We start from the raw sequence: 24,666 nt of genomic DNA on the forward strand, positions 1-24,666 counted from the left end.
CCAACTAGTTAGCAGAATTCTTGCAACAGATGGGTATTGCATAGTAGTACTCAGTCATCGTTGAACGCATGGATAGATTGCCAGAATACACATCAAAATCATTGTAATGTTTTCAGTGTTGTTTTATGCCTTCTATATTATAACTATAGAAGCTATTCAGCTAAATTTTATAACTGTGTATCTATATACACTTTTGTATCTGTGGTAAAGTTAGTTGAATAACTTTTAAAAGTCACAAATATCTTCCTACCTAAAGTTAAGTTCTGTAGTCATACATTCCTCTAATGAAAGTGTTATCTGTGTTACTAATCTTTGACTTCAACAGGAAGAACGTTTTACCAGTTATTCTTCGTTCTCTGATCATCTCTGTGTTTTTCTCTTTCTCTGTCTTGCCTGACTGCATATGAGATTCTGGGATACTTGTAGTAGAGTAAGAAACAGATATTACACAAACATAAATGAAGTCACTTTTATATTTCAAATGTAAAAGTATTAAATTTATACACTCACAAAAATCCTGTTTTATACCATTTTATTTTAGATATTGGCTGCTCATATACAACACATTAATGATTTATAATATAACTTAATGGTAATTTTCCCTGCCAAGAATTAGTATAGATTTATGACTCTTAAGTAATTACGGCAGTATGTTTCTAGGTTTTAGAAGTTTTTGGATTTGAGAAAAATGAGACAATGCATTTGCAACACATTGTGTAATATTCCCAGTAAGACTTCAGGCAGTATCCTACAATCAAACATACTAATATTTCTATGATGAGTAATGAATATTTCCTTCAAGGGAGGAAGAAGTAGCTTGCCAGGAGGAAGGGGTTGGTTAGGATTTTTTAAACTGAGTGGATAGTGTGTGCAGACTTACACTGACATAACTTTGCTTCTTAGACACAATGTGAGGTATTCAGTGTGACTTCATACAGTGAAGGATACAGAATAGCAGGACTGATTTGCAGGATTTTCTAATTATGCTATTTTGATTTTGTAAAGTACCCTGGACATTATCAGGAGGGCATGAATGAACCACTAGAGGATCACAAGAGTCTTCACTTAAAAACATCATACTGGCTATAACGTAGAATAGCTTACAATAGACCAAGATAAGAAAGTATTAAAAATTTTCTGTAGAAAAAGATTGTGGCTGCTTTGTATTAGGGAAACTGGCAGTGTGTAAGACAGGTATGAACAGATCCAGGAGCTTTTTATGAGTTAGAATCAGCAGGAGTTGGTAATTTGATATTTGAGGAAGTGGAGCAGGAATGAGATATTAAGATGTGACTTGATGAACTGAGAAAATAGTAGTGCCATTTACTGATAGAGGAAAAAGGACTCGTGTGAGCAGATTGCATTTTAAAAGCAGATGGGATACCTATATAAAGAAATCTGGTAGTGGGATACATATGTCCAGAATTTGGAATCATCTAAAATCATTTGGATACATCTATTACTATAGACGTAGTTACAAAAAACAAGCCATGTAAGGGAATGTCCTAGAATGGAAACTTTTTCTAGAAGAATTTTTATGGCTCATTTAATTTAGTTTCTGTCTTTATTTTTATTTTTATTTATTTTATTTTTTCGAAATGGAGTCTCACTCTGTCGCCCAAGCTGGAGTGCATTGGCACGATCTCCTCTCACTGCAACCTCCACCTCCTGGGTTCAAGCAGTTCTCCTGCCTCAGCCTTCCAAGTAGCTCAGATTACAGGCACCCACCACCATGCCCAGCTAATTCTTATATTTATAGTAGAGATGGGGTTTCACCATGTTGAACAGGCTGGTCTCAAACGCCTGACCTGAGTTGATCCACCCACTTTGGCCTCCCAAAGTGCTGGGATTACAGGTGTAAGCCACCATTCCCAGCTAGTTTCTGTCTTACTTTCTTATGTTGAAAGTTGTTCTTCAGCTAGGTCTTTCCAGCTTCTCTAGGCCTTAGAAAATATACATTTCTCTTAGTACCTAGGCTAACTGAAATGCCATAGTCATGATCATTATTTCACAGTTATGATAATTTATCTTATTTAATGATATCAGTGTATTTTCTGTTCTGTCAGCATTCTGCTTGTATTGTTTATATTCTAAGCAAAGAGAAAGCTTTTAATAATATAACTCACAAAGAGTGATCATAATTAATTTTAAATTATTGCAGTACTTACCCTGTTTTTTTTTCTACATATTTTTCTGTCCTTTTTTATAGGTGTAGCAGAAAAAACACAGCTTCTGAAATTGAATGTACCTGCTACCTTTATGCTTGTGTCTTTAGATGAAGGACCAGGTCCTCCAATCAAATATCAGTATGCTGAATTAGGCAAGTTATATTCAGTAGTGTCTCAACTGATTCGTTGTTGCAATGTGTCATCAACAATGCAGTCTTCAATCAATGGTAAAGTAGCATGTTCCATTTTTTTTACAGCAGTTTAAAAATAATGGTAGCTTTATGTAGCACTTGATTAAAAGTAGCTCTGAAGATTTATAAAAATGAAATTAGTCTGAAGGCCTATATTCTAGAATATTGTATTTAAGTTTTAGCTTTTTCATATGTTTAATAAGGAGTTTAATTTTTAAATGTAGGGTACTATGATATCTTATGAAATGCTTAGTGTAAGAATGATAAACTTTGTCTTTAGTGTCAGCATTTATATTTTTGCATTTTTTCATCTTGGTATATTGCTGACCATTTAGGTGAATTTTTAATTTAATTTAATTTAAAATCAGATATTTTTAAGATAAATTTATTATTATAATTTTGTGAGAAATTCTATTGGTTTTTCATGGATAACAAATTTGTTCTAGGTAATCCCCCTCTCCCCAATCCTTTTGGTGACCCCAGTTTATCACAGCCTATAATGCCAATTCAGCAGAATGTGGCAGACATTTTATTTGTGAGAACAAGTTATGTGAAGAAAATTATTGAAGACTGCAGTAACTCAGAGGATACCATCAAATTACTTCGTTTTTGCTCTTGGGAGAATCCTCAGTTCTCATCTACTGTCCTCAGCGAACTTCTCTGGCAGGTGAAAGAAAAATAAACATTCTTGTATCTGTAATTTTACTCATTTTTTAAAAATACGTAATTCACTATCTCTTACCTATTGTAGGTTGCATATTCATACACCTATGAACTTCGGCCATATTTAGATCTACTTTTGGAAATTTTACTGATTGAGGACTCCTGGCAGACTCACAGGTGAATACACTTTTGCCATCAGAATAATTACAGTTTCCCAGGTTCTTGAAATAACTGGAATTGTCAGTTGCCAAATACATTTTTTATCTTTTGGTGCTCTGCTTAATGTTCTGTCTTTAAAACCATATGAAGGAAAAATGCCACTTATTTGCATTATTTTTTCTTTTTTTTAAATTATTCTTTAACTTCTAGGATACATGTGCACTACATGCAGGTTTGATACATAGGTTTACATGTACCATGTGGGTTTGCTGTACCCACCAACTTGTCATTTACATTAGATGTTGCTCCTAATGCTATCCGTACCCCTGCTTCCACCCCTCAGCAGGCCCCAGTGTGTGATGTTCCCCGCCCTGTGTCCAAGTGATCTCATTGTTCACTTCCCACCTATGAGTGAGAACATGTGGTGTTTGGTTTTCTGTCCTTGTGACAGTTTCCTCAGAGTGATGGTTTCCAGTTTCATCCATGTCCCTGCAAAGGACATGAACTCATACTTTTTTATGGCTGCATAATATTCAGTGGTGTATATGTGCCACATTTTCTTTATCGAGTCTATCGTTGATGGACACTTGGGTTGGTTCCAAGTCTTTGCTATTGTGAATAGTGCATGTGTCTTTATAGTAGCATGATTTATAATCCTTTGGGTACATACCCAGTAATGGGATCACTGAATCAAATGGTATTTCTAGTTCTAGATCCTTGAGGAATTGCCACACTGTCTTCCACAATGGTTAAACTAATTTACGCTCCTCTCAACAGTGTAAAAGCGTTCGTGTTTCTCCACATCCTCTCCAGCATCTGTTGTTTCCTGACTTTTTAATGATTGCCATTCTAACTGGTATGAGATGGTATCTCATTGTGGTTTTGATTTGCATTTCTCTGATGGCGAGGGATGATGAGCATTTTTTCATGTGTGTGTCAGCTGCATAAATGTCTTCTTTTGAGAAGTGGTGTTCATATCCTTTGCCCACTTCTTGATGGGGTGGTTTTTTCCTTGTAAATTTATTTGAATTCTTTGTAGATTCTGGATATTAGCCCTTTGTCAATAGGTAGATTGCAAAAATTTTCTCCCATTCTGTAGGTTGCCTGTTCACTATGATGGTAGTTTCTTTTGCCATGCGGAAGCCCTTTACTTTAATTAGATCCCATTTGTCTATTTTGACTTTAGTTGCCATTGCTTTTGGTGTTTTAGTCATGAAGTCCTTTTCTTGCCTATCTCCTGAATGGTATTACCTAGGTTTTCTTCTAGGGTTTTTATGGTTTTAGGTCTAACATTTAAGTCTTTAATCCATCTTGAATTAATTTTTGTGTAAGGTGTAAGGAAGGGATCCAGTTTCAGCTTTCTACATAGGGTTAGACAGTTTTCCCAGCACCATTTATTAAATAGGGAATCCTTTCCACGTTTCTTGTTTTTGTCAGGTTTGTTAAAGATCAGATAGTTGTAGTTGTATGGGGCTATTTGTGAGGTCTCTGTTCTGTTGCACTTGCCTATATATTTGTTTTGGTACCAGTACCATGCTGTTTTGGTTACTATAGCCTTGTACTATAGTTTGAAGTCAGGTAACGTGATGCCTCCAGGTTTGTTCTTTTTGCTTAGGATTGTCTTGGCAATGCGGGCTCTTCTTTGGTTCCATATGAACTTTAAAGTAGTTTTTTCTGATTCTGTGAAGAAAGTCATTGGTAGCTTAATGGGATGGCATTGAATCTATAAATAACCTTGGGCAGTATGGCCATTTACATGATATTGATTCTTCCTGTCCATGAACATGGAATGTTCTTCCATTTGTTTGTGTTCTCTTTTATTTTGTTGAGCAATGGTGTGTTCTCCTTGAAGAGGTCCTTCACATCCCTTGTAAGTTGGGTTCCTAGGTATTTTATTCTCTTTGTAGCAATTGTGAATGGGAATTCACTCATGATTTGGCTCTCTGTCTGTTATTAGTGTATAGGAATGCTTTTGATTTTTGCTCATTGATTTTGATTCCTGAGACTTTGCTCAAGTTGCTTATCAGCTTAAGGAGGTTTGGGGCTGAGATAATGGGGTTTTCTAAACATAAAATCATGTCATCTGCAAACAGGGACAATTTGGCTTCATCATTTCCTAACTGAATACCGTTTATTTCTTTGTCTTGCCTGATTGCCCTCGCCATAACTTCCAACACTATATTGAATAGGATGTGAGACAGGGCATCCTTGTCTTGTACCGGTTTTCAAAGGGAATGCTTCCAGTGTTTGCCCATTCAGTATGATATTGGCTGTGGGTTTGTCATAAATAGCTCTTATTATTTTGAGATATGTTCCATCAATACCTAGTTTATTGAGAGTTTTTAGCATGAAGGGCTGTTGAATTTTGTTGAGATTACTGAGATTATCATGTGGTTTTTGTCGTTGGTTCTGTTTATATGATGGATTATGTTTATTGATTTGCATATGTTTTACCAGCCTTGCATCCCAGGGATGAAGCCAACCTGATCGGGGTGGATAAGCTTTTGGATGTGCTGCTGTATTTGGTTTGCCACTATTTTCTTGAGTATTTCCGTGTCAATGTTCATCACGGATATTGGTCTAAAAGTCTCTTTCTTTCTTATGTGTCTGCCAGGCTTTTGTATCATAATGATGTTGGCCTCATAAAATGAGTTAAGGAGGATTCCCTCTTTTTCTGTTGATTGGAATAATTTCAGAATGGTATCGGCTCCTCTTTGTACCTCTGATAGAATTTGGCTGTGAATTCGTCTAGTCCTGGACTTTTTTCGGTTGGGAGGCTATTAATTATTCCATCAATTTCAGAGCCTGTTATTGGTCTATTCAGGGATTCAACTTCTTCCTGGTTTCGTCTTGGGAGAGTGTAGGTGTCCAGGAATTTATTCATTTCTTCTAGATTTCCTAGTTTCTGTGCATAGAGGTGTTCATAGTATTCTCTGATGGTAGTTTGTATTTCTGTGGGATCAGTGGTGATATCCCCTTTATCACTTTTTATTGTGTCTATTTGATTCTTCTCTCTTTTCTTCTTTGTTAGTCTTGCTAGTGGTCTGTTTTGTTGATCTTTTCAAAAAATCAGCTCCTGGACTCACTGATATTTTTCAAAGGGCTTTTTGTGTCTCTATCACTTTCAGTTCTGCTGTGATCTTAGATATTTCTTGCCTTCTGCTAGCTTTTGAGTGTGTTTGCTCTTGCTTCTCTAGTTCTTTTAATTGTGATGTTAGGGTGTCAATTTTAGAACTTTCCTGCTTTCTCTTGTGGGCATTTAGTGCTATAAATTTCCCTCTACACACTGCTTTAAATGTGTCCCAGAGATTCTGGTATGTTCTATCTTTGTTCTCATTTGTTTCAGAAAACATTTTTATTTCTGCCTTCATTTCGTTATTTATGCAGTGGTCATTCAGGAGCCAGTTGTTCAGTTTCCGTGTAGTTGTTTGGTTTTGATTGAGTTTCTTAATCCTGAGTTCTAATTTGATTGCACTGTGATCTGCGAGACAGTTTGTTGTGATTTCTGTTCTTTTACATTTGCTGAGGAGTGTTCTGCTTCCAACTATGTGGTCAATTTTAGAATAAGTGTGATGTGGTGCTGAGAAGAATGTCTATTTTGTTGATTTGGGGTGGAGAGTTCTCTAGATGTCTATTAGGTCTGCTTGTTAAAGAGCTGATTTCATGTCCTGGATATCCTTGTTAACCTTCTGTCTTGTTGATCTTTCTAGTATCGACAGTGGGGTGTTAAAGTCTCCCATTATTATTGTGTGGGAGTCTAAGTCTCTTTGTAGGTCTCTAAAGACTTGCTTTATGAATCTGGATGCTCCTGTATTGGGTGCATTTATGTTTATAATAGTTAGCTCTTCTTGTTGAATTGATCCCATTACCATTATGTAGTGCCCTTCTTTGTCTCTTTTGATCTTTGTTGGTTTAAAGTTTCTGTTTTATCAGAGACTAGGACTGCAACCCCTGCTTTTTTTCTTTTCTTTTTTTTTTTTTTTTTTTTTTTTTGCTTTCCATTTGCTTCGTAGGCCTTCCTCCATCCCTTTATTTTGAGCCTATGCATGTCTTTGCATGTGCGATGGGGTTTCTGAATGCAGCACACCAATGGGTCTTGACTCTCTCCATTTTGCCAGTCTGTGTCTTTTACTTGGGGCATTTAGCCTATTTACATTTAAGGTTAATATTGTTAGGTGTGGATTTGATCCTGTCATTATCATGTTACCTGGTTATTCTGACAATTAATTGATGCAGTTTCTTCCTAGCCTTGATGGTCTTTACAATTTGGCATGTTTTTGCAGTGGCTGGTACCGGTTGTTTCTTTCCATGTTTAGTGCTTCCTGCAGGAGCTTTTATAAGACTGGCCTGGTGGTGACAAAATCTGTCAGCATTTGCCTGTCTGTAAAGGATTTTATTCACCTTCACTTAATGAAGCTTAGTTTGTCTGGGCATGAAATTCTGGGTTGAAAATTATTTTCTTTAAGAATGTTGAATATTGTCCCTACTGTCTTCTGGTTTGTAGGGTTTTTGCCAAGAGATCTGCCGTTAATCTGATGGGCTTCCCTTTGTGGTTAACTCGACCTTAAGGATTCCCTTAACATTTGTTCCTTCATTTTACCCTTGGTAAATCTGACAGTTACATTCTTGGGGTTGCTGTTCTTGAGGAGTATCTTTGTGGTGTTCTCTTTATTTCCTGAATTTGAATGTTGGCTGCCTTGCTAGGCTGGGGAAGTTCTCCTGGATAATATCCTGAAGAGTACTTTCCAACTTGGTTCCGTTCTCCCCATCACTTTCAAGTGTACAGCAATCAAACTTAGATTTGGTATTTTCCCATAGTCCCATATTTCTTGGAGACTTTGTTCATTTCTTTTTACTCTTTTTTCTCTAATCTTTTCTTCTTGCTTTATTTCATTAATTTGATCTTCAGTCACAGATACTCTTTCTTCCACTTGATCCAGTCAGCTGTTGAAGCTTGTGCATGGGTCATAAAGTTCTTGTGCCATGGTTTTCAGCTTCATCAGTTCATTTAAGGTTTTCACTGTTTATTCTAGTTAGCCATTTGTCTAACCTTTTTTCAAGGTTTTTAGCTTCCTTGCAATGGTTTCGAACATGCTCCCTTAGCTTGCAGAAGTTTGTTATTACCTACCTTCAGAAGCCTACCTCTGTCAACTTGTCAGAGTCATTCTCTATCCAGCTTTGTTCTATTGCTGGCAAGGAGCTGCGATCCTTTTGAGGAGAAGAGGCACTCTGATTTTCTGCTCTGGTTACTCCCCATATTTGTGGTTTTATCTACCTTTGGTCTTTGGTGACCTATAGATGGAGTTTTGGTGTGGATGTCCTTTATGTTCATGTTGATGCTATTCCTTTCTTTTGTTAGTTTTCCTTCTAACAGTTTCCTCAGCTGCAGGTCAGTTGGACTTTGCTGGAGGTCCCTCCAGATCCTGTTTGCCTGAGTGTCACCAGCGGAGGCTGCAGAACAGCAAATATTGCTGCCTGATCCTTCTTCTGGAAGCTTCGTTCCATAGGGCCATCCACCTATATGAGGTGTCTGTCGGCCCCTACTGGGAGGTGTCTCCCAGTTAGGCTACATGGCTGTCAGGGACTTACTTGAGGAGGCAGTTGGTCTGTTCTCAAAGCTTAAACACCGTGTTGGGAGAACCACTGCTCTCTTCAGAGCTGTCAGACAGGGATATTTAAGTCTGCAGAAGTTGTCTGCTGCCTTTTGTTCAGCCAAGCCCTGCCCACAGAGGTGGAGTCTAGAGGCAGTAGACCTTGCTGAGCTGTGGTGGGTGGAGCCAGCGGGCAGAAGCAGTTCAGGCTTCCTGGCTGCTTTGTTTACCTACTCAAGCCTCAGCAATGGAGGACACCCCTTCCCCAGCCAGGCTGCTGTCTCGCAGTTCAGTCTCACACTGCTGCGCTAGCCATGAGCAAGGCTCTGTGAATGTGGCACCCACCAAGCCAGGCATGGGAGAGAATCTCGTTGTCTGCCAGTTGCTAAGACCTTGGGAAAAGCACAGTATTTGGGTGGGAGTATCCCATTTTTCCAGGTACAGTCTGTCACGGCTCCCCTTGACTAAGAAAGGGAAATCCCCAGACATCTTGAGCTTCCCAGGTGAGGTGACACCCTGCCCTGCTTTGGCTCACTCTCCGTGGGCAGCACCCACTGTCCACTCAGTCCTAGTGAGATGAACCAGGTACTTCAGTTGGAAATTCAGAAATCACCCATCTTCTGCATCAGTTACAGTGGGAGCTGCAGATCAGAGCTGTTGCTATTTCTCCATCGCATTCTTTTCTCTTAATGTTCTACTTTCATACTTAATGTTAGGTTTTGTCTTCCATTTACTGTTTTTATTTTTTTAAGGAACCCAGTAAGGCTTTTGATACCTCCTTAAATTCTGTTAATATTTTAAGATTATGAGGTACTTTTTCTAGAATTATCTCCTCTAAGTAGTTTTATTAGTATATAAGAAATCAGAGTAGTAGTTTTTCAGAACTGAGATTATGCTACTAACAGGTCTGTAAACATACGCCTAGAATCCTCAGTTATGTTCTTTTCAGTAAAATCAGTCTTAAGAATTATACCATAGAATTAGTTGCCTAACTCTGCCTGAAAATTCTAACTCTTCTCTTGAGAATTAATATACTAGCTTGTTTTAGGAACACACACAAACAACACGCACACGCGCACAAACATACACACACATGCACACAAACACACCCATTAGACATAATAATAAGCAAAAGAACCTGAAAACACATTTATTACAAAGCTGCAGAACACAGTACTTAAAGGTAAATCGTTGTAATTGTGAATTTTAGAGAACTGAAAATATTAGATTTCAACAATTAAAATTCTCAAATTGTGGTTCAGTCCATCATCAAGCAGATCAAATAATGTAAAAGTGGCATTAGATCAGTAATGTTTTATATTAGATCCCATTTGTTTTAATGCGTTCTAATTTTTTATTTCTTAAGAAGGTTTTACTGTGTTTGGAAGAATTTATAGACAAATATTGTTTGCTATGTGATTTCTTTTTCTTTTCTTTTTTTTTTTTTTTTGAGACTCTTTCTTGCTTTGTCACCAGGATGGAATGCAGTGGCACAGTCTCAGCTCACTGCAACCTCCGTCTCCCAGGTTCAAGCAATTCTCCTGCCTCAGCTTCCCTAGTAGCTGGGACTACAGGCACGTGCCACCACACCCAGCTAATTTTTTGTATTTTAGTAGAGACAGGGTTTCACCATGTTGGCCAGGTCGGTCTAGATCTCCTGACCTCGTGATCCGCCTGCCTGGGCCTCCCAAAGTGCTGGAATTACATGTGTGAGCTAGAATTACACATATACAAGGTGTACATAGTTGCACCCAGCCAACTATGTACATCTTGTAGTTGCTCTAAATTTAGCTAAATCACATTTTTAGCCTTCTTGTCTCATCCAAGGAAATGATTATAGTAAAGGTACACATGTTGGATTAATGTTGAAAAATAGCGGATTTTTGTACAAAATATCGTCCTTATGAACATAAGCTTGAAATGTTTTGTATAATGAATATTGAGTTTGTTCAATAAACAGTATTCAATAGATATATATCAACATCTGCAGTGTGCCTGTGCCAAGCACTGTTATTATCACTTCATTATAAACTGTAAGAGAATAAGAAAATGGAATATATATGTCATAAGTGTTGCAGGAAGTGTATCCATGTTATTTTTTGTCTGAAATGATTAGATTTCAAAATTTGCCCTTTTCAAACAAAATTTGTATTATAAATGTCTCTGAAGCAAGCAAAAACACCTGATATCTGACGTGGAATATAAAAATACTTTGTTAAGTAAGATACATGGTATAGAGATAAAAGAAATTCAAGTTATTTTTCTGTGTAGGTAATGACACAAAAGAAAGCAAGCATATTTTTGTTTGTAACTTTTTTTTGAGACAGAGTTTTGCTCTTGTTGCCTAGGCTGGATTGCAGTGGGGTGATCTCCACTCACTGCAACCTCAGCCTCCCAAGTAGCTGAGATTACACATATGCGCCACTATGTCCAGCTAGTTTTTGCATTTTTAGTAGAGACGGGGTTTCACGTTGTTGGTCAGGTTGATCTCGAACTCCTGACTTCAAGTGATCCACCCACCTTGGCCTCCCAAAGTGCTGGAATTACAGGCATGAGTCACCACGCCCAACCTTTGCAAGTTTTTAAATTGACTATTAAGGAGAAACAGGGAACATTTGGCTGTGTAAATATGTTGTAGTTAGGCAGTCCTGAAATAAAATAATTGATCATTAGCAAATCAGGCAGATTTTTTCATTGTCAGTGAAAATTGCTTTACGCATCATGTATGTGTTTTTATAGTATCAGAATTCAAGTTAATTTTATACTGCCAATTTACGTGACTATTCCACAATCAGTAAGTTTTTTTTAACTAAAGTAGTCTTAAAAGACTGTTTAATAGCTTTAGTAGAAATAATGTGGTGAACTGGACACAGTGTTGTGTTTCTGTAATCCCAACTACTTGGGAGGCTGAAGTGAAAGTATTCGTTGTATTCTGGAGTTTGAGGCAACAGTGAGCCACAAACTATGATCATGCCACTGCAGGCCAGCCTGGGATATAGAGCAAGATTCTCTCTCTTAAAAAAAAAAAAAAGAAGAAGAAAAAAGAAAGGAAAAAACTATGAAAAATTATGTAGCATCATTGTCCTTAATTTGTTCTTAGTAATTTTAGTGAAAGCATTTTGGATTGGTAATTTGGCAAGATCTCAGACTTTTAAGTCAGATTGCTAACCAGCTGTTCAAGTTGCCAGATCGGTAATATTTGGCAAGCTATTTGTGCTCTCTGTATTTCTTTTCTCATTTGTTAAGTGTTCCTAATTTTAATTTGTTCTTACCTACTTAGGAAAGTAACTCTAATGTTAATTAGATTATATGATTACATCAAAAACATGTACTAAGTGGCACATAATTAGGCACTTAAATGTTAGTTACTATTGGATATCACAAATTTTTACATCTGTTTGTGTTTTAGGATTCATAATGCACTTAAAGGAATTCCAGATGACCGAGATGGGCTGTTCGATACAATACAGCGCTCAAAGAATCACTATCAAAAACGAGCGTATCAGTGCATAAAATGTATGGTAGCTCTATTTAGCAGTTGTCCTGTTGCTTACCAAATCTTACAGGTGAGGGTTTTGTTTTCTCTTATAAATTTGTAGAAACGTCTGTCACAAGTAAGGAAATAATCATGAAAATTTTTAATTCGCATTTTAAGCTGATACTGAAAATCATTCTAAATTCTAAATAGTTTTATTTTCTTCTGAAGGGTAATGGAGATCTTAAAAGAAAATGGACCTGGGCAGTGGAATGGCTAGGAGATGAACTTGAAAGACGACCATATACTGGCAATCCTCAGTATACTTACCACAATTGGTCTCCTCCAGTACAAAGCAATGAAACATCAAATGGTTATTTCTTAGAAAGATCACATAGTGCTAGGATGACACTTGCAAAAGCTTGTGAACTCTGTCCAGAAGAGGTAAAAAAAAAAAAAAAAAAAAAGCCACTAATGGACAGCAGATAGAAATGGGAAAAAGAAAAGTATTTTTTTAATGTGTAGGCCAATGTTTATTAATATTGTGCTTAAAAAAATCATGTTGCAGTTTTGTTTGCTTTAATGGTTAGCTTGATTTGTTTGATCTTAAGTTAGCAAAAGAGTTTCCTTTTGGAAAAAACTTCTGTGAAGGTGTCTAAAAATCACATATCTAAGAGAATTCGGATATTCTTTTGTTTTTTGTCTTTGTTTTTTTTTTTTTTTTTGAGACAGAGTCTTACCCTATTGCCTAGGCTGGCAGAATGGCACAATATCAGCTCACTGCAACCTCCACCTCTCAGGTTCAAGCGATTCTCCTGCCTCAGCCTCCCGAGTACCTGGGATTACAGGCAGCCACCACCATGCCTGGCTAATTCTTCTATTTTTAATAGAGACAGGGTTTCACCAAGTTGGCCAGGCTGGTGTCAAACTCTTGACCTCAAGTGATCCGCCTGCCTTGGCCTCCCAAAGTGCTGGGATTATAAGCATGAGCCACTGCACCTGGCTTGTTTCTTAATATTTTAAAATATTTGCAGTAAATACAAAGATGTTAAAGAGGCCAGCTTTGTGCATTTTTTAAAAGTTTATTCTAAATGAAGGAAATTAAATATAAACTTGAAATTACTTTTAAAATCTAATGCTTAATCTCTTTAAATATTTAAAATTAGGAGCCAGATGACCAGGATGCCCCAGATGAGCATGAGCCCTCTCCATCAGAAGATGCCCCATTATATCCTCATTCACCTGGCTGTCAGTATCAACAGGTAAAAAGGATTTTTCATTTTTGTCCCCCCAAACCCAGTTTGATGCTTTACTTAAAAGGTCTTCAATTATTATTTTCTTAAATATTTTGAAAGTTCAGACTTTCTTTGTGCTGGCTAGTATTTAAAACTAGATAAACTGTTCCAAACCAACATGGACTGGAGACAGATCTACTGTGACTGTAAAGTAATAAATTATCTAGAACAGCTTTGACAAGATGATCAGTAGAGGGTTAGTTGGAATGAGTTAATGTTTTATTTTGCCATTGTGGTATTTTCTTTGTAACCAGGTACTACCCCCTTTTGCTATTTGCTATGGTTAATAAAATTGTGTGATATTTCAGTAATAGTTGAAGAAATGTTAAAGCATAAAGTATCTGAGATTCAGTGGCAGTAAAAATTCAGTTTGACTGGCTTTAATAGATGGTTAACTGAAAAAATATAACTTAGGAAAAATACAGATAAACTTTGTAATAACTTATTTTGCAAAACATGTATATTTGGGAAAAGATTCTGGGAAGACTAGCCACAAATGTGACTAATGCAGTCATTTTAAGGCCGTGGTTCTTATTCTTAAATTTAATGTACTTCATAATCATGTAAATGCAGTGATTGAGAACAGCAATTGCAGGGTCCAGAAATTGTCACTCTATAGGGCTATTGTGGGGCTCAAGAATTGGCATTTCTTTTTTTTTTTTTTTTTTCCTTTTCTTTTTCTGAGAGAGTCTCACCCTGTCACCAGTCTGGAGTAGAGTGGCACAGTCATGGCTCACTGCAGCCTCCGCCTCCATGGTTCAAGCAATTCTCCTGCCTCAGCCTGCCTCGTAGGTGGACTACAGGAAAGCACCATCACGCCCAGCTAATTTTTGTGTTTTTAGTGGAGACAGAGTTTCACCATGTTGGCCAGAATGGACTCAATCTCTTGACCTTGTGATTTGCCCATCTTGGCCTCCCAAAATGCTGGGATTATAGGTGTGAGTGCCCGCACCTGGCCAAGAATTGGGATTTCTTACAGATTTCCAAGTGTTGCTGCTCTGCGGAAAACACATGGAAAACCTTTCCGCTTAGCACAGTAATTGGCCATCCAAGACTTTTTTTTTAGACCTAGTCTGATTCTGTTGCCCAAGCTGGAGTGCAGTGGCATGATCTCAGCTCACTGCAACCTCCACATCCCAAGTTCAAGCCATTCTCCTGCCTCAGCCTCCCAAGTAGCTAGGACTACAGGCACGTGCCACCATGCCCAGCTTAGTTTTGTATTTTTAGTAGACACAGGGTTTCACTATGTTGGCCAGGCTAGTCTTGAACTCCTGACCTTGTGATCCCCCCACCTTGGCCTCCCAAAGTGCTGAGATTACAGGTGAGAGCAACCGTACCCGGCCAAGACTCTTGAATACATTCTCTGTGGAGGTGAAATGAATTTTTATCAGAAGCTAATACATTTATTACATTTATGTGTGTGTACTTTCTCAAAACACTTTATTCATATACTTTTCTTCAAACATAAAAATCAGATTGTAAGTTCTTTTTTTTTTTCTAAAGATCCAGGTTTAAAAATATCTACTTTTTGACCAAATTTACCCCATGTTTTAAATTTTTAATGGTTAATATCTGAAAAGTGTTACAATGCTGGTCTCTTTCACCCTTAGAATAATCATGTGCATGGACAGCCATATACAGGACCAGCAGCACATCACTTGAACAACCCTCAGAAAACTGGCCAACAAACACAAGAAAATTATGAAGTCAATGAAGAAGGATCCTCACCTCAGATGAAGGAACAGGGAAAAGCACATAATTAACTGCTTCCTTTATGACCACGCACTAAGGCCTTATAGTCCAAACTTTCTCTGTGCCTGGCTAGTATTGAAAACTAGATAAACTATTCCAAACCAACATGGAGTAGAGAGCATATTCGCTCTCGTTTGCAGTAATTTGCAACTTGTCAGTGTGTAAGACACATGCAGGGGGAAGTGTACAGTGTTTTGTAATAAATGACTGGTCCTAATCTATAAATGACAAAGGTACATATACTATGTTAATGTCTGACTATTACTTCTTAAGCAAGAAACTTTTTTTGATGAAAACAAGTCAGATCTACACAATCACACAATTATTTTTTGTTATGTTCACTGCATTGTGCAATTGATATTGTCTGCTTTGTGCAGTTTGATCAACTTTACCCACTTCCCCCCAAAAAAGGGAACATAAAAGAGCCCATCTTTGTCCGTTTACACCAATAGTTTTTTGTTAATCCTTTTTTCCTGGATATATAAGACTGGTGGTCACTTTTGAATTATAAGATTGATATGGAAAATTGGCAGTGTAACATTTCTAGATATTTTTCATTACCTTTTTATTCTGGTATTTAGGCTAACTACTTTAAAGCTATTCTTGTGCTGGAACAATTAGCATGGCTTCACACTCTGTGTAGCCAAGAGGACAATTACATGAATGACAGTAGTTGCCCAGAGTGACAGCTGTATTGCTAAGAGCTTTTATTTCTTACACCTAGAATAAATATAAAATCGGGAGAAAATGTGACAGACAAGCAGTTTTTCGTTGCACACATGTTCTTCACATTTAATGTTTGATAGTTCAATTTCTTGAGCTAAAGAATATCAAAGTATCAATAATAGGAATTGTAAAATATTAAAAGCAATACACAAAATTTTCCTATGTCAGAATGTGTGGAGCATAATAGATTGCATTTGGTGTGCTTGGGATTTTTTTTTTAACATAGAATTTATTAAGTGAAGTTCCTAAAACTTTGCTTTGATCCCAGTGAAGTGTACATCATAAGAATCCATAGTACTTTGAAGTACCGTTGCACCAAGATGTCTGACTGAATTCTTAGTCACAATTTTACTTGAAAGAAAGAATTGTCATTTCATTATTCTAAAACTCTTGTTGTTAGATAGATTTAATTAAGATATAAGCTCATGCTTATTTAATATAATTCTGAGGTACAATTTTAGAATAAACATTTGTTTTGAGATTCCAGAAACCTGTGAGTTAATACTGTATTTAAAAGAGAATTGGTAAATTTTGAATGTGTGTAATATTTTGGAACCTGTTTAAAAACCAAATATACCTACAAATAGATACAGCCTATCCTATACTATTTAAAAGTTTGGCTGTTTTGTTTTATAGAAATTATTTTGCTGAATTCACAAATAAAATTTAAGAAGAATTTTGTCCTGTTGTGTGTTTTTGTTTCTTTTACTCTCTTATAGTATTCTTAAGGACTACACATTTAAATTAATTACTTGCATGGCATGCCTTGGCATGACACTGAATTCAGCATTTCAGACACATTGAGTTTTTATGCGTAAAAAAATTGGCCCTTGGCCTTTCACTAAGGACCTAGAAAAAGAAAAAACATTAAGATATTGACCTTGAAAAAAAATTTTCTAGCTTAATCATTTTTATGCTTTTGACACATTTTTACATAGTTGATTATTGTTATTCACAGTAGTACATATTCTATAAAGTCACCATGAATACCAAATTAGCAAATGTTGAACTGTTTTATACAATGAATATTTGAAATGCTCATACTCTCCCAAACTACCACTCTGTAACCTATGTAATATGTTCATTTGATGTAATAGCTCTTTGCCCATTGTTGGATACGATAGACCCTGGAATGTGTTGCTATGAAGAAATGCAATTCGTTTGCCCAAATTGGTTATAATTTTTTTATATATATAGTATTTTAAGAATTATCATTGACCTCTGCAAATACAGTAGTCAGGACCCATTAATGCCCTGGCAAGGCCACTGCCATTGGTCCATTGTAATCCAGCTATGTTAAGTTCCTTCCTATTCAGGCCATAGTTATTTGCGGTCTGGTCTCACTTCTTGCTTAGAAATATATCTTGGGATTTTGTTCCTCACAGAGTACAAGAGGAATATGTCTAGATTCACCCCATGTGCATTACTGCTTCATCTCCATAACGTGGCCACCTCAAGCGAATCCACCAGGATATCAACTTGCTGGTTCTAATCACCTCCCCATCATCCTGGAGAGGGTTCTTCAGGTGGATGTCAACATATCCTTCTTCAACGTACCCCTTAAATTCCACCTTGTACTTTCCAAAGGGCTGTGTCACATGCTGGCATCTGCTTAATAGTTCAGTTTTCCATTGTCGTTGTGGCCAAGCCATCAGTCACTACTCATGAATTGGCAAGAATTCAAACAAATGCAGTGTTTAAAAAAAATTGTAAATTTTTTAACACTCATAAGAAAACAACATGCAGTTCAACCATTAAACTAATTTGTTTATTCCATCTTCAATCAGTCTTTTCATTTCTAGTCTCTATGAAAGGCTGCCACCCTTGAAACTGCCATCTGTAAACCAAACAGGTCTTTCTTGCTCAGTAGGGAGCTATTCAAAGGGTATTGTCCATGCAACAGTAGGATGCAGTAGTTCCTGAAGTGGTTCCAAACTTGATCATAGGAAAAAGACTACCTGCTCTTTAACATGATGAGAACCTCCTTGCAATTTCCTGGTAACATGTTCCTGTGTAAACCCATTTTCCATGTTATTTTGGAACTCTTCTGAGCACTTCTTCATTAGAATGTTTTCTTAATTCATGCAACACATTATGGGTGTTTCAGGTTTTAGGATTACTTTATGGTCTTCAGTCTCAGAAGCAGGCAAGACAAGCTAATAATTAGCTTGTCTAGGCAAGCTACACCAATGCAAGGCAAGTTAGTAATTATCTCTCAAATGGCACGTGTTTTGGCATCCAGGAACTTCCTGGTCCAAAATTCCCAGCTATTGCTGCAGAGTGGCATGTGCAGTATTTTTGTTTGTTTAACCATAGCTTCAGTCTGCCTAAGAACCTGCAAGCCCTTCCAGAGTCAGAATGTGAATTATAAGACCCCAAAATATTGACAGCACTTTTTGAAATTCAGACATGGCGTGTCTTAGTGCAATTTCCTATTTAAATAGACCCCACTCTCTTTTTTTAAGTTGACACATTATAATTGTACGTATTTACAAGGTTCAAATGATATTTTGATACATGTACACAATGAGTAATGACCAAATCATTAATTGGTATATTAGTGTATTGGTAATTGGTGTATTAGTCACCTCATACATGTATCATTTATTTGTGTTGAGCACATTCCAAATCTAATCTTGCAGTTATATGGAAATATAATTATTCATACCTATAATCTTCCTCCTATACTATCAAACATTAGAACCTATTCCTTCTTAGGGTATTTGTACCCATTAACTAACTTATCTCTTCCCCTGCCCAGTGTTCTTCCCAGCCTATGGTAATCTTTCTACTCTCTACCTTCATGAGATCAACTTTTTATTTCCTGTCTGCGAATGAAAACATGCAATACTTGGTCTTTATATTTCCTGGATTTTTTCAATTAACATAATGTCCCTTAAATGAAACTTCTTTTGGGTAGTGTTCTTGAAAGGAGCTAGAAATATTTTCAGATATGTAATGTGAATCCCCAAAATCCTATTCAACCAAATGCTGGGCTTCCTTTTTGATTAGGAGTATGTAATGACAGAAATTCATTCTAGGTCACCTGTGAAGTGTCACAATGTATCCTTCCAGGTTTTTCTAAGAATTCCACCATTTGGGTGCATCTCTGGATCTTTGCTGGATTTATGATCTCTCTTTGTTGGTCCTGTGAATCAACATATATAAAGTCTCTGTTAGATTGCTGTTCAGTTTCAGATTTTAACATGTCATCTTCACTATGTTGTAGTATTACATTCAAGAATTGCATCAAGCCCAGATCTCTCATAACCAACTTATGATAGTCACCTTATGTAAATGTCAGTTGGGATCTTTTCCCCATGGAGTTGACTCTTGCAAGATTGAGACAAAGAAAAACATTTGCAAGATGAATGAATATCACTATCCTATAGTCTCTTTTGTACTGTGGAAAGGAATGTCAGACACTATTGATGGTACATGCAGCACTACGTTATTCCAGATTTGTTTCCATCAACTCTTCTAGGTCGCAAAAAGCTTACTCTAGATAATTCAGCACTAGTCCTTTGGTTTCTAATTAAATTAATTAAAGAGTTTTTTGTTTGGGGTCTTATTGTTTTTGTCCACAATGTATCCTACACTGTTTCAACAGTTTTTATGACACAGATAGTTCTAGTTGTTCCCATTTTAATGTAATCAATCAAGACTGGCCTGAGGGCAAATTTCATGCCTTCTATTTTACTATAAGAAGTAGCACAGCCTGAGCTCAATGGCTCATGCCCATAATTCCAGCACTTCAAGAGACTAAGACAGGTGGATTGCTTGAGCCCAGAAATTGGAGACCAGTATGGGAAACATGGCAAAACCACATTTCTGCACACAATGAGCCAGATGTGGTGACAGTTGCCTTTTGTCTCAGCTACGTGGGAGGCTGAAGTTAGAGAATCACCTGAACCCAGGTGGTAAAGGCCACAGTGACCCATGATCATGCCACTGCTGTCCAACGTGGATGATGGAGCCAGACTGGGGAGAAGTTGGAGAAGTTGGATAGGCCCATGCCATCACAGTCAGACAAACCACATCACAAACTTTGTTCATCTCAAATTTTCTTGCAGATATTCACCTTAAATTAATCACTGTTGGATGCACTTACCCTCTTAACTGTAGTCCCCACCAGGTCTTGGAATCACAGTGCATGGTATTCCCATGGCATTGAAACCCAGAAAAATATTTATCCTCTGCACATTTCATCTATATATGTGCTTTGGGTCCCCAGTCTTGGATCAAATCAGTATGTCCTGACCCTATGTCAATCTTCATCTCGATTCATCTATCCGTCAGATAACTACCCAGACAATTCAAAGGCAAGTTTCTTATTGTTATCTTTTTCTCCTGGCTTTTTAAATACGTGGAAACTGAGATAAATTGTGCAGATTTATTTAGGGCCCTTTTTCCTTTCCTTTTCTGTGAAAATCTCTTTTCTGTGAATCAGTCTGTGATTCACAGTCCCTCCTTTTCCTTTTTCCCTTTCCTATGAATCTTCTGAGTACCTATAAGCCCCATAAAATGAATCCGAGACAACATATCCAATATGACTTCTAGGACTGTTCCTCAGTTTTGTTTCAGTAAGACTATAGGATATATCCATAAAAAGGGACTCCCCCCCAGTAAGACATCATTTGCTATGAGCTGGATAAGGGCTCTTACTCAGTAGATGAATATCTAGATCATCTTGAGGCCAGTGTAGAACTGCATGCCCATGAGTATATCTCTTGTCCTAGATGGAAGAAGAACGACTTCTCATGGTAATCAAACTGTACAGTGGCTTTTATCCAGAAGCTAACTTTCTCTTGGAAATCACATACAGTGTTCCGTGTTGTTCAATACTGAACTATGAATCTTAAATCAATCAAAACACGGTCTTCTATTTAATAGCATTCAAAACCAAATGCACTGCTCTTAGGAGCAGTTTGTTGTTCTTACAATCCATTCAGTCAAGATTCTTTAGAAAACTGACAATAGCAATCCACAAAACAATAAAATCCTTTTTCACTCTATAGTTACTTCTTGTAGCTTCTTGGTTCTACCCTTCTTTTACTTGGAGTGTTGCACTTGATCTTAGTCAAGAGGCTAAGAAGTGATTACCTACACAATTGGTTTGGTGATGTGTAGTCCTAGATGTGTTGGCTGTTGTGTTGATACAATTTTCCCTTTTTTTTTTTTTTTTTTTTTTTGAGATGAAGTCTCTCTGTTGCTCAGGGTGGAGTGCAGTGGCATGATCTCAGCTCACTGCAATCTCCACCTCCTGGGCTCAATGATTCTCCAGCCTCAGCCTCCTAAGTAGTTGGGATTACAGGCACCTGCCACCACGCCCAGCTAATTTTTTTTGTATTTTTAGTAGAGACGAAGTTTTACCATATTGGTCAGGCTGGTCTCAAACTCCTGACCTCGTGATCTGCCTGCCTCCACCTCCCAAAGTGCTGGAATTACAGGCATGAGCCACCGCACCCGGCCCAATTTTCCCCTTTGATAGTAGCCCTCAGGCTATCAGTGAAAGCTGAGACTGAAATGTAAACATGGCTGAAATCTGAGCTTGGCCCAGGATTAGAATTTGCCCCAACACTCTTTTACTTTTCTTTTTAGCTATTACAGACAACATTAACCAAGGGATTGTATATTTAGCTTACTTGTCATTTTGTATTTCCTTATGTACCCAGTAAGCCACACCTGTTTTTAGTCCATTTAAAATAATGAGGGTTGGCACAGTGACTCATATAATCCCAGCACCAAAAGAGGCCGAGGTGAGCAGATCACCTGAGCCCAAGCATTTGAGAGCAGCCTTGACAATATAGCAAAAAATAAAACATTAGCCAGGTAGGGTAGCACATGTCTGTTGTACCAGCTACTCTTTTGGGAGACTGAGTTAGAAGGTTGAGTTGAGCCCTAGATGTCGTGACTGCAGTAAGCCATGATTGCACTATTGCATTGCCATCCTCAACAGTAAAGTGAGACCCTGTCTCCAAAAAATTAATAAAATAAAATAATTAATTAAAAATAAAATAATGAGAAGTACAATTGTCATGTTTTATTGTCTATTCATCATTCTACTAAATGCTAAGATTAGCAATGCTATGAGTCCCAGACAAAATCTGAAATACTTTTCTAACTCCGTGTTCAAGAATATCATTTTTTTCAAATGAAATAAGGCCGGGCACGGTGGCTCAAGCCTGTAATCCCAGCACTTTGGGAGGCCGAGACAGGTGGATCACGAGGTCAGGAGATGGAGACTATCCTGGCTAATACGGTGAAACTCCGTCTCTACTAAAAATACAAAAAAACTAGCCGGGCGAGGTGGCGGGCGCCTGTAGTCCCAGCTACTCCGGAGGCTGAGGCAGGAGAATGGCGTGAACCCGGGAGGCGGAGCTTGCAGTGAGCTGAGATCCGGCCACTGCACTCCAGCCTGGGTGACAGAGCGAGACTCCGTCTCAAAAAATAAAAAAAAAAAGAAATATATTTTAGAATTAAAGCCAAGCAGCTTTAGTTTGGCTTCTATTAGTCTTTTTATGGCAAGAAGTACTTTCTTGCTGAAAGCTGCAAATAAAAGGTAGTAAGTTTGGAAACTGTTCCAAAACTACGTTATTTCTTGTTGTGTACCTTCATCTTTTAACCATATCATTATAAACATTCTGAGTGTTTGGCATCATACTAAATCAAACTTTACTGCACCTGTTTTCTGGTCCCTCTGTACTAGAAGCAAGACCATAAGGTAACTAAATTAGTTAATAGTGCTTTTCCAGTGTATGCAGAACTACCATAGATTTCTCTTGACTTTCTTTCTTACCCTTATCTGAAATCAATATGACTAAGGACAATTAAGAAAACCCACAATTTGTGGCCATTATTCTAAAGCCAGCATGTAAGTGTTAAGAGCAATAGGAGCTCTATTATTAGCAATAGGAGCTCTGTTGGACTCAGCAGCTAGGGGATCATTTCTGTGCTTCATTTTTCTCCTGTAAAATTAGGATAAATATATGAGGATTAAAGTATGCAAAGAGCTAAAAACAGTGCTTGTCATATGATAAACACATATATCTTCATATTATTCTTACTGTTTAGTTTAGACATTTTTTGTACTTCAAGGATAAATTGAAGACCGTACACATACCGCGTTTTGTTTCAACATAGCCCAGAGCGATCTGTAACGGTATTTTCCATTGTTATGGGAAACACTTCATTTATTCCTGCAACCAGGTATAAATATGCAAGATAGGTAACCATGTTGAAATATCATTTTTAAAAAAACCATCCCAGCCACTTCCTATGCCTAGGTGCTTTAATGCTAATTCCCTTTTTTTTTTTAATGTAGCTTTAAAATTTCCCTAATCTTTTTTCATAGCTCTATTTAATTGTAATCAGCCTTTTTAACAATCACTTTAGGAAGTCGCTTCCTTTAAGCCAATTTGTCTTCACGCCTGCCATTTGTCTTCATTATTAATGTTACCATCCACCTGTACTTAATTGTGGGAAAAGTGTTAATAGGTTTTGGTAATAACTTTTGAGCTATGTGTGATATTAACTCTTTAGCTACATGTGAGCTACCTCCATATTAAAATAATTTATTTCACAAATAAAAGAGATATGAATGAAAGAGTCCAGTGTTTAGACTACTTTAACAACTTTAAAATGTTGTATATAAATACACTAATCTGGATGAAAAAAAAAAAACCAGCCAGCATTCTTTGACTATTAGTCATATGCTAATATGCTATAAACATTTTGCATACATCATTCTAAATGGATATGAATTCCTATTCCCACTTTGCAAGAAAAGTTAGACATGGAGTGGGTAGAGATCCCATACCCATAAGCGATATACTGTAGATTTAAACTTAAGAAGCCTGAATTCAAGGCAAACTCCATAATTCTGGAGTAAGAACAGATCTCCAAAAGTAAGAACAGATCTCCAAAGAACAGAACTAAAAAAGTATCTGACACAATTCTCCATTAGTTTAGCAGTTTATTTTGCCTAGATTGAGTACATATTTGGGAAAAAGAAACACAGGCCACAGTAGGATATGTAGCTCACACTTTTTCCAAAGAGGGTTTTGAGGGCTTCAATATTTAAAGAGAAAAAAAGTGGGCAAGAGGCAAGGGAGGTAGGAAAAAAGGGGGCAGGCAGACAAGTGAGACAATTGGTTGTATTCTCTTGAGGCTTTGTTTAGCACTCATTGATTCCACATGTTGCATGTGAAAGGGAATGGGTAGAAAAACACAATTCTATATTGATCTCATACTCAGTAAATCCGCACTTTACACAACGTAAAGTCAACATGGAGTAGAGAAAAAAGTCAAACAAGGATTCCATGATTTCTAGGCTCCTCTTCCTCTAGACTTGAAAAGATAAGTTGTTCATTTGCATTGTCATGAAGACAGAGGCCACCTGGGGAGATTATATGGCCTACTGTTTTGTAGCTCTCTATTTAGAAAAGAGTGTCTGTGTGACCCATTTTCCAAGCTTAACTATTCCCTTTGGCCCAGTGGGTTTGGAAATAAAGTTATTTACTTCACAGTTTTGGTCATTAGGGGCTGACTTTAATGAACTGATGCTTGCAAACCCACAATAACTGAAATGTAGATGTCTGTCTTTTTACATGTAAGCGTATATTTTTAGGTTCCTTTTGTAAAAAG

The 24,666-nt window shown here is 37.3% G+C and overlaps 1 protein-coding gene across 35 annotated transcripts in view; it reads left to right on the forward strand.

The window, feature by feature from the left end:
* The window catches only part of USP9Y (ubiquitin specific peptidase 9 Y-linked), a 211,552-nt gene extending 194,856 nt beyond the window's left edge, over nt 1-16,696 (forward strand). For all 35 annotated transcript variants that reach the window (XM_074030450.1, XM_074030458.1, XM_074030467.1 and 32 more), the window contains 7 exons: nt 2,210-2,395; nt 2,806-3,026; nt 3,111-3,199; nt 12,182-12,338; nt 12,479-12,691; nt 13,414-13,509; nt 15,153-16,696. In XM_074030450.1, the coding sequence (XP_073886551.1) occupies nt 2,210-2,395; nt 2,806-3,026; nt 3,111-3,199; nt 12,182-12,338; nt 12,479-12,691; nt 13,414-13,509; nt 15,153-15,305 (1,115 nt within the window). In that variant the 3' untranslated portion in view covers nt 15,306-16,696. The remainder of the gene's footprint in view (nt 1-2,209; nt 2,396-2,805; nt 3,027-3,110; nt 3,200-12,181; nt 12,339-12,478; nt 12,692-13,413; nt 13,510-15,152) is intronic.
* Nucleotides 16,697-24,666: the final 7,970 nt, after the last annotated feature.

The sequence above is a fragment of the Macaca fascicularis genome, chromosome Y (assembly GCF_037993035.2).
Source record: "Macaca fascicularis isolate 582-1 chromosome Y, T2T-MFA8v1.1".
Classification (NCBI taxonomy): domain Eukaryota; kingdom Metazoa; phylum Chordata; class Mammalia; order Primates; family Cercopithecidae; genus Macaca; species Macaca fascicularis.